The following is a 13,487-nucleotide window of genomic DNA, read 5'->3' as shown; positions in this document are numbered from 1 at the left end:
CATGTACCTATGATTTTCTTTTGCCAAGCGATTGTGGTACATTACAGAATGATCACCTGTAAAATTCAATTATTTACTACACATATTTTGAAACACATTCTTGGAATACAATCATCTTTCATTATCCTTTTGCTTAAACACCTCATTTTAAAGAATGGGAAATTAGACCGCGCAGCATTAAGCAATTTGTTTTTCAATATAACCAAGTGTGTAGGTTTATATTGTTTGTGAAGCTTGAAGATCAAGTGTTCACAAACAAATGTAGTTTAGGTAAATAAAGTATCTATCACAAAAAGAAAACAACAAAGCTAATGCTTCGCAGCCTGCGAGGAAAAAATACAAAAACTTTCCCCCTTTGTCTTCCTTAAAACCAATTTAAAAAAAAGGCTGGCAGTAATGTAAAACAAAGGCAAATGAGGCTCGCTGTCCTTCACTGTACTTAATTCTTACAATCAATACCTGGTATGTTAACACTGTTTTCCATTAATCCAGTATGAATTTCTGCCTTTCCTTGAGCATCTCCTTTCTTAATTTTTGCTTCCGCTTTTTCTTCTCGAGTTTTCCCAGCACCATTTTCTGTTTTTTCCTGAATGCCAGCAGTCTGAATTGCGTTAGCAATAGTATCAGCGATCTCATCCAGTTCAGTTGAGCTGAGATTCTCCACATTCACCTGGTGTTTCTCTAGGTCCTTCAGTACACCTTTAATAAGTGTTTCTGGATCACAAAACAACATAAGCATAAGCTGTTTTCAGTAAGTATATGTGCTTGTATCAGAAATATCTTTAGTATTTCCTGAAAGATATCTTATCCTTTTTGAAGACTGTCTTGTTTTACAGAAGTGTATACAAATTCAGCAAGCCAGTACATAAACTGAAGTTAGCTGATGCCCTCAGAAAAAACGTGGTATTAAAAATGGATGTTACAGTTTATGACAAGGTGAATCTATGCCAGTACAACCTAACAATTTGTCCTACAGAGATGAATATAAACTTTTCATTTCTTTACAAACTCAGCACCATTTCCTAGTCCAAAAGTACTCAGAAACTGAAGTATTAATGCAGCTCAATTTTTTTTAAGCTGCACCAAAAAGCAGTACCTAAATACAGCAAATACAATAGTATTTATTAGATGTCACGTTTCTTTGTCAATTTGGTTTCTGCAACTGTATACAATCTTGGAAAAGCAGCAGTCAGATATTTTGTCATTCAATCGAAAAGCTCCACTCCAACTAGAAATATTTCATACATGCATATGTAATGAACAAATCTTCTAAATCATAATGGTTGGAAGGTATGTGTTTTGACAAAAATGAACTTCACCAAACACTGTTTTGGTTCGTCAGCTACGAACAGCATGGGGAAAATGTCTTAAAAATCATATTAAGGAAATAAATGTTAAGCTGATAGTCCAGACCAAGAAAATCAAATGAACATATATTTAGGAAGCAAACAGACAAACCAAAACCAACAACAGCAACGACAAAAAAACAACAACCCAAGACCAAAGCCAACATTGATGTGAAAATGGTTTCGAAGACGAGAAGATTCAAGGACAGTGGATATTAGAGATGGACTGGAAGATGTAGTGTAGCAGCTATTCAGGAAAGGTTTCTGATTGCATATATTATTTAGTTCCACTCCATGTAACTGCAAAATTCAGCCTAATCTCTACTGGAGAAAGAAACACTGAAGTAAGGGCTTCCTCTGGCATCTCCAAAACCATTTCTAATCATGCCTCTGTTCTGCTTAGTCATGTTCTTCAGAAATTTAACACATATATGTATGCAAGAAACCTTTCACTAGTGTAAGAACATCAAGTTGTAGACTGCTGAATATATAAATTTCTACATAAGCAATCTAAAGGCAACATCCAACATTTTCTAGCAACACTGCCAAATACCTTACCACCTCAAGGCTGATCAAAAGATAAAGCATGTTACTGAGAGTATTATCCAAATGTCTCTTCCACACTAATGGGTCTGGGGCATCAAACCTAGGAAATCTGTACCAGTCTTTGAGCACCTTCACAGTAAAGATATTTTTCCTAATGCCCACTCTGACAAAGATTAAAACACTCAAAGAAGAAAGTCGAAATAAAAGGTTTTGTTTCTCACAGAATTAGGTAAGAAGTAGTAGCAAGATACTTTTCTGCACTAGGGAAAAGGCAGAACACCTGTGATTTTGCGGGACATGAACCAAGGATTGTTTGTCATTGGGAAAAGAGACCAAGACATTGGACATTTCTGTCATTTTCTTTTTGATCCCACAATGCTAAAACAGGAACAGGAAAAATGTTAAGTGAGAGAGTTGAAAACAAAATCCCACACTCTATGCCAAGTTCTCCAGCCCATGATCAAATTGAATTCAAGAAACTTTCCTGGGAATCACAACAGCTATTTAGAAGACAGCCGTTAGGAGAGGGTGTTACACAAAGCAGGAAATTAAGCTATCAGAAATACCAGCGCTGCCAGGTTACTACACAAGTGTTGTTGCTGCTTAGGTATCACTTCTGTTCTTATGTTTTATAGAACGATCGACCAATAACATAACATGACAGAAAAACCTGAATTATTGAAGCAAAAGTAATAAAGTCAGCCAAGAAGAGACAGAATATGTCAGTTCAAAATCAAAACTAAAACTTTTCAAGTAATAGCATAAAAACACACTGCAAGTACACTGCAGTAGGAAAAATTATTCTTGGAACAGACTGGCTACCTGACATCTGTGCATCTACAACAGAATGAAAACTAGAATGATTTAAGTGAGTATTTTTTTCAAGAGCTTTTATCCATTTCTCCATTGGTATGAATAACCCATGAAGTGGAGCAGTTAATAATCTATGAAATTTTGAAGTTTTTTTGAATGCCTCTAGAATAATATTTAGAATCATTTTTACTGCAGATGTGGGATCCACCTCTGTATTTCTGAGCCCCTCTGTAAAGGTGGAATGGTCATGGAAATTGTCTATGAGAAGAGCAAATCATTTTTAAGAACAAAAGCAAACTAAGAACTTTTTCTAAGAACACATCATTGATCAATGTCATTCCCTTCTAGGCAAAAAGAGGAATAGAAGATTGTAGAACTCTACATGAGTTTCCCACAATCCAGATGAATTTCCTTACTATTCAGTGATAGTGAATAGTATTCAGTGATTTAGGGTCACTTGCATACCTCCTATCAATATTTTTGAAGCATTTTCAATTTCTTCATCTTCAGAACAGAACCTACATTTATTTTCCCTAGGCTTAGGATGCCTGATTCTAGTCATAACACTGAAAAAAATGCTATTCTGCTATTGTGATTTTCAAGCTGCTAGGAAACATCTTACCCAGAAATTAGGTTTATGTAGAAGTTTCGAAAACATGCCTACTTGCTCAGGTCTATTTTTTAAAAATTTAGATTCTTTTGGGTTTCAAGTCCAATAAATGCTAATGTTGCTTAGAAATCTGAACAATTATCTATTTTCCAAATACAGGAATAAGACTTTTGAAGTAGTTCAGTGTTTAACATGCTACAAAGTTTTACATGAGGAGACACTTCAAATAAATTTTAACAAATAGAAGAGGGATAAAAACAACTGAGTAAAAGTTGCATAAAATATTCTTTCATTTAAGATAAGTTAGTTCAAAATACAGGAATTCAGTAGCAGAGTCAAGTCTAAAGTTGCTAGAATTCTAATTTGAAAAATCAGCAACCCTGGGTTTCCAAGATGAAAGTAAGTTTTAAACCTCAGAAAAATAACTTATTTCTGCATTTTTGCCTGTTAAGTTTATGTGAGCTAGTTACTGGCCATTACATCAATATCAGAAAAGAAATCTTAAAGCAGAATTACGTTTTAGGTAATGTATAATTAAAAGAGCTCTATTAAAGTAGCCCTACTGAATTTTGGTTTACTTGTTTCAGTTCTTTTGCAGCCAGCTGTGAGAACCAAACACTGAGCTAGTCAGCAACATGTAGTCAATACAGTTTTGTCATTTCCATTCCATTCCATTTTTCCAAGCCTACTGTTCTTCATATTTATTACTTTACCCAAGCATTATCTCTGCAGTCCAATTCCAAAGGATAATAGTCAACATCATAACAATAACATCAAAAAAAAAAAAAAAAAAAAAAAAGAAAATGAAAGATGGAGAGCAATCAAATGAGAAACCGAACAGCCAGTGGCTGTACTCCAGTTACTACTAACGAGCTCACTGCAAGTCCTTCTGTCCTGTTTCATTAAAAAAATGTTACAGAGAACCCTCCCATTCCTCTGTCAGTGCAATTCCTACTCTGGTCAACAACACTCACACTTGTGCTAGTGTAAGTGAAAACTTAGGCTGCTTTTAAAGAGCAAGTGTGAATTAAAATGCTGAGGACAGAAGGCAGCAAACAAAGGTAATAAGTATGAGGAGTATCATGCTTACAGTACATCGAGAGGAAGAGTCACCAAAAGGTCTGTAACAGCCTGGTGAAACTGAGGTCTGCACAAAGTCTTCCCAGTTTACTGAAATGGTGTTAAAGTGCCGTGTCCACTTCATATTATGGCACTGGTTCATTTTTGTAAATCATTTGCAAGCAATTTGATATGGCTGATACACACAAATATAAATGCATCTACTTAAAAAGCATCTTTGGACAACTGAAAGGAATTACTATGAATTTTCTAAAATCAGAAAATATTGTTGGAGAAAATCAAAAAGCAGTGGATTACTGCAATGGCACAGCAGTTCAGGAGCACCCGCTTGAGCATGCACATGTCTCTATACAGCCTTTATATTCTTCCACCAGCCTTTTTGGAATGAAGTCAGCAATGCTCAGCCATGCTTCAGATTGCCTGTACTGCAAACCAGACTTCTGCCTCAGCTTCATCTTCTGAAATGAAGAAGGCAAGTTGCCTTTCATATTAACTATAGAACTGTGATGACCTTAAAAGCACATATATCACAGATGATACAATTTTTAATATCAGCTTCACCGTTTGAACTCTCCTTACTCAGTAACAATAACAACTTAACAAGGGAAAAATGGCTTTTATTGCACACCACATAAACCATGCTCCATACATCACTGGGGCAACTGCTACAGTCAGTTTGCTCAACAAGTGGTGCAGGAGCAGTAACTGCGTTCAAATCATAGCACGCCACTTCCTCCTTGCCATCAGCAGTCCGACAGGGCAGACTGCTCTTTTGTAACCCACCATCCTGTTCAACACACATCAGCTGTCCTCAGCAGCTGAGCGTCACCCACCTTGGCGGCCACAGCCTTGCACGACAGAGAACATGCACAAATAGCTGTGCTCTATAAATATGGAAATGTGCTATTTTTGGAAAAACAAAAACATACGTATTACTAATTTTGTGACTTGAGCAGAGCAGTGGAGAGAGACCTTCTGCGATACTTAACATAGAAAAAAAATGGGTATACTAGAACCAATAATTTTAAGCAGAAGAATTCTAAATAGTGCCAGTGCAGAATGCAGATTAATGATTCCCAGGTTGCACAGTGACTACAAAAGCAGCACCCACACACATTATACTTCTACTAAAGGTAACTGTTTTCAAATCTGATAAAAAATAATTCCACATTTCCTTCTCTTCTGTTTCTCCCTCAGGGTGCCTTGTTAGCTAATTCACCTACCACTGTTTCACCACAATTCTCAGTGCTAATCTGCTCAGTACCTTCTGGATTGTTCTGCCAGACAGATTGCTGTGTCCAATTCTTCACAAGATGCAGCACTGAACTGAGCCCATGCAACTGTCCTGCTCAGTTTTTGAACAGTTGTATGGTTTAGAAAATGCAAGAGAGTGTGAAACCTCCATACAGAAATCCTGAAGCACCAGAGAGCCTGGAGATATGTTAAAAGCAGAAAAAGATATTATCTGGACAAATCTGAATCCAAACCGTCATCATTCTAACAGACAGCACTTTAGGCTGTGAATATACTCGTATCTGTCCTCACCTCTTCCTTATAATACTGTTAAGTGGCTCAAAAATACAAAGGAATACATATTACTTCCTACTCAAATGATCATACTTTTATGTCTAAGAAACATTTAAAAGCTAATGCAATGGGAGAAGCTCCTACAAGGCACGTTATGTATGCGAAGTCAGAGCAGCACAACCCAATGAATTGTGAAACGTGTTATTCCCTCTAAGTGTTAAGCATTTTTTTCCCACTTGGCACCTACTAGGAAAGGTGAAGTGGAACAGCTGGAGGATAATGAAACCAGCATGTGCCTAGTTTGTTTTGAGTCTAGCAACAAAATTGTCTAACCTGTGCAAGAGACTTACAGTGCCACCTGGATTTGATTTTACATTATAGTTCGTTCTTTGAAACCTATTATCTCTGGGCACCATACCAAGAATGCTTTCACTTCTGAGCATCCTTTAGATTGCAAGCATTATCTTTCCCTGCCGCATCTTTGATGTTTTCATGTGTTCTGGCTTTTTTGTTGTTGTTGTTGCTTTTGTTTTTGTTTTACAAAATAAAAATAAAAATAAGAAAAAGGGGAAAAAAAACCAAAAACATCAGAAATCTAAGAACATTAAACTTTATAGATGATAATAACTACAAAAGGGATTCAAAGAAACCTCCTTGTATACAATGAAAATCTGTTGGGATAGTGGTAAATGCAGTGTAAGAGATGCAACTGCTTGGCAATAGTCAAGGATCAATTATTTCATTTTTCAGACACTGTGAACCACTGGAATAACACCAATTATTAGTTAGCTTGGAGAAACAACACTGAATGACTGAAAATTATTTTCTAAACTCCCTGCCACAAGATGACAATCCGCCTTGCAGTACAAAGCAGCACTTAAAATGCATCATGGTGTCCTATGAGATGTTGCACTCAATGTTCTTTTAAGTATCTGTCAAACTATCACATACAAAAGAAATCAGGATCCAGTCACAGCTAAGTTGCATTAGCAAAAGAAGAAAGAAAGTACAGCAAACAAGTTGTAATAGATGGCCTAGCCAAATGGAGCTCTAATTCCATCCTATAGAATGTAAAATCATAGGATATTCTGAATTGGAAAGGACCATATGGATCATCAAGTCTAACTCTTGTATTACTGTGTGCCTGCATAATTGGGAGACTTCTCCCCTCCACATGTACTGTGCCAAAATTTATGTCACTGTTAATTTCTGGGTCTAACTTTGAATTTTACCCATTGTCCTTGAATTTCTAAATAAGCAGATAAAAATTTAACAAAACTAGGCATGTCTATAGTATCTATATATAGTGTGGTACATAAAAACAGTTGCAACAGCAAAGATACACACATAATTACTTATTGTTTGAAAAGTGCTTTGAAAATATAACAAGTTACGTAAATGCTATGGTTTATTGAGTGCCATGTGTATCTGCACGCATATGGAAGGTGGGCTGAAGAATGTGGGTAGGTGTTTGAAGGAAAAGAGTCGTTAGAATGGTGAACATTATTACCCTGAGTATTATGGTAAAAAGATAGAAATATGTCAATAGTAGGAGATATATGTCGATGTCTATTTATATTTAAAAAAAAAAAGGAAAAAAAAAAAAGCTCAGTGATCATGAAGGAAACTTCAGAAAAGATAAAATAAATAAGTACCAACTTTACCATCCACTACCCTCAACAGGTCCTTTGGATCATTCTGGGAAGCAGACTTATGATTCAGCATCTCGGGGGCTGGCCCCAGCACTCCAGAGGCAGGCTGTGGCTGGAACAGTTTATTCATTTTGAAATCTTCTGCTTTTCCTCTGGAAAAACTTCCATCAAAAGGACCAACTTGAGAAGCGTAGAATCTATCAGCATAAACGTGTGACCCTTTAGTCCTACTGTGAGAGATTTTATCATTGCTTTGTGCTGACAAGTTCTGAGTGATGTACGTATGCAATGCAGCCATCAGAGCTTTCTGGTCAAGCCCTGCTTCTGAGTCCATTGAGAACTTGTCTGGCTGAGGCTGGTTGAAGTTCATCCCATGGAGATTTTCAGCATACTGTTGATGAGATGCTGATGCGTGGGCCAATGGAGTTGCTCTTTCTTTGGGTTTTTGCATCAAGTAGTACCTTACGGGATCATTATAGATGTAGCTCTAGAGAGAACAGAAGGTAGAAAAAAATGATTGGGTCAGTATTTCATCGTAATAATTTTTGTTATCCCAGGTATAAACCATCATGAAAACAAGAAAGAAACAGAACCTGTAAGGTGTAGGGAGTTGCAAATCTCACATTGTTAAGTTTTTCTCAGAGGCAAAAATTTTGCAAAACAATTCATTAGATTATTAAAGCAAGAGAAAGAGATTAGAGAGAGAGAGTGATAAAATTCAAGCTTGATGTTAATGATGTATGCACTGTTTGCATTCAGTTGGATAAAGAAAACTAGTGAAATCAATTTCCCTTTTTGTGTTTTAATAGACTTCTGAGAATAACTCTTATTTTTTGTTACTTAGGCAAACTTTCAAGCAAAAAACAGAAATGTCATCTCTTAAATAACACTGAGAAAATATAAAAAATATTTTGTATATAAAAGATACTTTGTTCTGTTTAAAATTCAATCTTTGAATTTTTGACTAAATTAAATTTGTAATCAGAGCATCCGTTATAAAGGATATAAAGAAGATATAAAGGATATAAAGAAATGTGAAAGCTTTTAACTTCCTGATTATTTTTAAATAAAAGAACTCAGTAAATGAAACAAAAAATATACAAGATGGTTCAATTATTGTAATGCCACATTGTAATTAGAAAAAAATGCTGAAAAAAACTGGTAAGAGTGAGCAGTCATGAAAGTTTTCTGTTGTCAGTTTCACAATTTCAAAGGTCACAAAGGGAAATTCAAAATCACAAGAACTGTGCTGTTCTTGTTGACCAATTTTTTGTAGATGAAGAAATTTAGTTTTGAGGACAAATTCTAAGTGCTCCTTAAGCACTGTCTTTATTTGGTACTTAAAAAAAAAAAAAAGAAAAAACATTATTTACTATTACATAGACTGTAATCTAATCCTGAACAAAACATTTTGTTATGATCACAACCTGAAGGCAGGATTTTGTCTTTTTGACAAAGCAGTTCTACTATCCCAAGTTATTTCACTCCCTACCACATGCCAATTTGAACAAAGAGATTCTCTTTGTTGTATATGTTCAAATGCATGTATGCTGTTTGTACACGCTCACAGTTATTCCAACTATTCTTCATTTTTCCTTCAGTCCTTAGCAGAGTCTGTTGTGAAAGGACAAGGGGAAATGGTTTCAAACTAAAAGATGGAAGATTCAGATTGGATATATGACTAAAGTTTGGATTGGACCAGGTGAGCTTTAAGAGTCCCTTCCATCTCAAACAGATGATTCCATGACCATGTACTGCAACATGTTGAAGAATATGTCCTGGATCTCTGGTGTGGATTTTTGGTTAAAGGGTCAGCCATCATTCCAGCTCTCACTGTTGTGAATCATAACAGATCCCTGGTGTCTCTGCATTGACAGTAGACCAACTGGGGACTGAGACAGAGCTGAAGCATAAATTCAGAGACATGCAGAAACTGTACACACCAGAGGAGAACAACAAGTAGAATTTAGCCTGAAAAAAAAATTGCTGTTTTTAATGAATACTATCTACATACTTGATGGCAAGGTCTGGATGTGAAAATCTACTAGTCATATGTATTTACTTCCTAGTGCCAACAGGTCTTTGCATTGTGTAATTAATTCTAATGATACTGCCCAGAAGGAACTGAAGAGGATAACACAAAGCAGATGACTCACACACACCTCATCTCCATTCCCTACCACTTCATGCTCCTTTCTTCGATGTTCGGAGGACTGTCTGGGGATAAAGGCAGGGAAACATGAAAGGAAAAGGAGGAAATTCCCCATTCAGACAGTGAAGAACATGGAATCAGCTAAATTCATCCAAAGTAACTATGTTTTAACTGAGATCTTTTTCCTGCATCCAGTCGCCTGTTTTGCTTCTAAAGATTTACTAATAAACCAAATCTTAGGGAAAGCATGGCTGCTAGACTCTCTCAAACTACTTGTGAAAGATCAGGGTCAGGTGATGTGGGGTGGCTTTTCATGGGCTATTTAACAAGTCCAAATAGTCTTTAATGTTAACAAATCTACGATTTCCTATGCTTTTTCAGGTAAGATCGTCTTGAAAGAAAATGCAAGAGAAACACCAAGTGATTGTACACAAATTGCATTATATGTGAGAATTGGCCCTGGGCTCAGAGCTGCACCTCTGTCAAGAAGGGGCAGCCGCTCAGCAGCTTGACAGGTCACACTTTGGGCAGTAGGGATGAAATATTAAAAGTTCTAATTAAAGCTCAGCATCGACAGCTCAGCTGTCTTCACAGGGCACTCAGTTACCAGCCCATCTGATGTAGCTCAGTCTGACTTAATTAAAGGGCTCTCACAGCTGTATGGCAATCCTCAACGTGGGTAACAAAGAAAAAAAACAACTGTTCCTTGCTGTTTGCCATCTCAGATAAAACACAGCACCAAAAATGTATCTGCAAACAGAAATACACAAGATAAAATACAAATAAAAATGCAGCAATGGATAATTATGCTAGACTCTGAGACTGCTAAGTGGCATGGGGGAAAAAATATCTATTTTTTACAGGAAGAGACAGGAGGAAAACATCTGTTACATGGTGGTTCAGTGACAATTTACATCTTACATTATTAATAAGGAAGGTTTTCTGCACTCTAGCCTTCTGAACATGGATATTGCTAGTCTGACTTATTTCGAAGTTAGATGGGACAACCCATGGCCAATGAAAAGAACATGTACAATTCCCTAGTTGGTGCCTTTGGAGACCCTGCTAACATCATGAAGAACAGAAAATTGGGAAGCAGGAAAAGTGTAAAAAAGAAAATTCATTTCTACATCGATTAAACTGACAGTAATTAAAAAAAAAAGAACACCCACAACCAATCAACTTAGCAAATAAAAAGACATTAAATAAGACGTGCAGAACTAGGAAATAATACTGCAGTACATACGTAATTGTTAGCAGGCACTTCCCTATTACACAATCACAGAATCCTTGGAGTTGGAAGGGACTTTTAAAGGTTGTCTGCTCCAACCCCCTGCAATGAACAGGGACACCTACATCTCCATCAGGTGCTCAGAAGCCCCATCCAGCCTGACCTTGAGCATCTCCAGGAACAGGGCATCCACCACCTCTATGGGGACCCTGTGCCAGTGCCTCACCATCCCCACTGTAAAAGACATTTTCTTTTCATCTAGCCTAAATCTACCTTCTTTTATTTATTATCATGAACAATTTTTTCATCAGATAAAATAGTACTCAATCTCATGTTAGTAATACAACATTTTTAAAAAATACTCTGAATTGCAAAAACTCTCAATTAAAAATGATCCTATTTCTCCGCTTCACAAGATTTTCCTCCCATTCACCACCTTTCAAATAAGTTATCTCAATAATTCACACATTATCAACCGCCTTATATACACTAACCTTTCTGAAGATGGAATTGTTAGGGTGATGTCTTGTATGGTTTAGCAATGTAAGTAACTGACATTTTCTATATGAAAGTTCACAGAAGGGCACATTAAATGACACCCTGCAAATGCTCTCTTAGTCTATGAACTATATGTTTTGTTTAACAAAAAAGTAATTTAAAAAAGGGACAGGATGAGATACATACATCATAAGGCACTGATAAATACTGTGCAACTTATCCACCAAGGGGCAGATTGATTTGAATGTCTGGCCAAAGGACAGAAGTAATAGAATTAAATTTATGACAAAATACTTCATTTCTTGAGAATACATTTTTTTAATCTTAAAGGGAAATATGCTGAAAGAAATTCTTTAGGAATACAAAAAGGAAAAAATATCTTCCTCCCTCAGTTTCATTTTGCCTTTTTCTTTTGAATTTTTTTTTTCAGATATTAATTCATGTTTGCTACCACCCAAATTTGGTGGACCATGATGCTACCTAAATTATTTACTGTGGCTACATGAGATAGTGGCAATACTTTCTCCAAAATTAAAAAAAAAAAGAAAAAAACAACAACAAACACAAAACAAAAACAACAAACCAGGCTGTCCCTCATCCACAGTGTCCTAAGGCTACCAAAGATAAAATGATTTCATACTTTAACTTACTGTGTGAAGGGAAAGAAGTTTAGCTTTTCCTATTAGCATGCACTTGCCTTGTATCAACCTGCTACTTGGGAAACTGCACACATTCATGTGAGCCCCCGTCTGACAAAGAGCACAGGGACGCCGTGGGCTGTGGGTCTGTACACCTCCATTTACCTTTGCCTTGAGAAAAATCCATCTGACAATGAAACTTGAGGGCTGTACCAGTCATGTGGAGTGGATTACAGTGCAAAAGTTCCTGGGTTGGAGCTGGGTAAGCAGTGTAAGCAATACAGCTGTGTCCTCACAGACTGTTCTGTACACTCCTATGCTAGCAAAGCTTTAATTCTTCCAGTCTGTGAGCCGGTGTATCTGAATAGAGCTGCGCTGTGAGGAGGATATCTTAGCAGGCTTCAAGCTAGCTGAAGGGGATATCTGTGTTCTACAAGTCTCTGCATGCTGTAGACATGAAGTTACATATATAAATTCATTCTTATGCTTGTCTGACAATAATAAATAAAGCCAAAGAAAAAAAAATTCAATCTTTCAAGCAGTAGTGGAGCAAAAGTATTTTCCACCTACTAATAATAGCCTTTTCACTTACAGTAGACAGTAATATTATATCATCCAAGAAACCACTGCATAAAAAAAAAAAATCCCAACAACTTGGAAGATTAATTTGTAACCCAGAAAGCAGTAAAGAGGCCAAACCAGTGCTTCTGCAGCAATGGGATGCTCGCAGGCCTGTGGTCTTTTGACAGATTCACAGGCCTAAGGCAACAGAAACGGTTAGTCATCTCATAAAGCCTATTATTTCACTAATAATTTTCTGTAACTATCTCATATTTTCTTCTGGAGAATTACAACAGCTTTGAAACCATTTAAGAACTACATCAGAGAAGTAAAGATGGCAAAGATTGTTAATTAACATCCTGTAGTTTGCAGTGTCAAAAGCTTGATCAAGCAAAAGGGCTCCTCAGAGCTTCCTTTGATCAAAACTAGTGATGACTTTGCTTCCTAATTCTGGTTGTGGAACTGCATAACAGGATTGGCTGGAGGTCTGCCTATATATCATTCACCAATCTACATTGCTGTAATTTCTGGTGGCAGAGATTTGATTGTGAGCAGCATACTCTACCATTTTTAAACAAAATCACCTCTAAAATAAAGAAGAAAGAGAGGATAACTGTGTTGGTTTCTTTCATGTATAAGTAACTATTTAAAAAATTCACTTTTAAGTCTCAAATGTTCCCAGACATTCTCGGTCTCCTTTGAGATGCTCTTAGCTACACAGACTTTCCTGCATAAATAATTCTTATCGTTAGTAGCCATTCCCTTTTCTGCTGAGGAACGTGCTAGCTGTTTGTTCTATCTGTTTCTGACAGATCTCCATCCATTGAATAAGA

At 36.6% G+C, this 13,487-nt stretch overlaps 1 protein-coding gene across 1 annotated transcript in view; it reads right to left on the bottom strand.

The window, feature by feature from the left end:
* The window catches only part of PTPRN2 (protein tyrosine phosphatase receptor type N2), a 622,313-nt gene that overhangs the window by 388,364 nt on the left and 220,462 nt on the right, over positions 1 to 13,487 (bottom strand). The window contains exons 6-7 of the mRNA XM_042817469.1: positions 7,587 to 8,061; positions 460 to 714 (exon numbers count right to left, since the gene is read on the bottom strand). Of these exons, the coding sequence (XP_042673403.1) occupies positions 460 to 714; positions 7,587 to 8,061 (730 nt within the window). The remainder of the gene's footprint in view (positions 1 to 459; positions 715 to 7,586; positions 8,062 to 13,487) is intronic.

This window comes from Centrocercus urophasianus, unplaced genomic scaffold (genome assembly GCF_019232065.1).
Source record: "Centrocercus urophasianus isolate 14NV4802_14NV808 unplaced genomic scaffold, USGS_Curo_1.0 seq_16, whole genome shotgun sequence".
NCBI lineage: Eukaryota > Metazoa > Chordata > Aves > Galliformes > Phasianidae > Centrocercus > Centrocercus urophasianus.
Note: the sequence above shows the minus strand (reverse complement) of the source record. Positions and strands in the feature narration are given on the sequence as shown.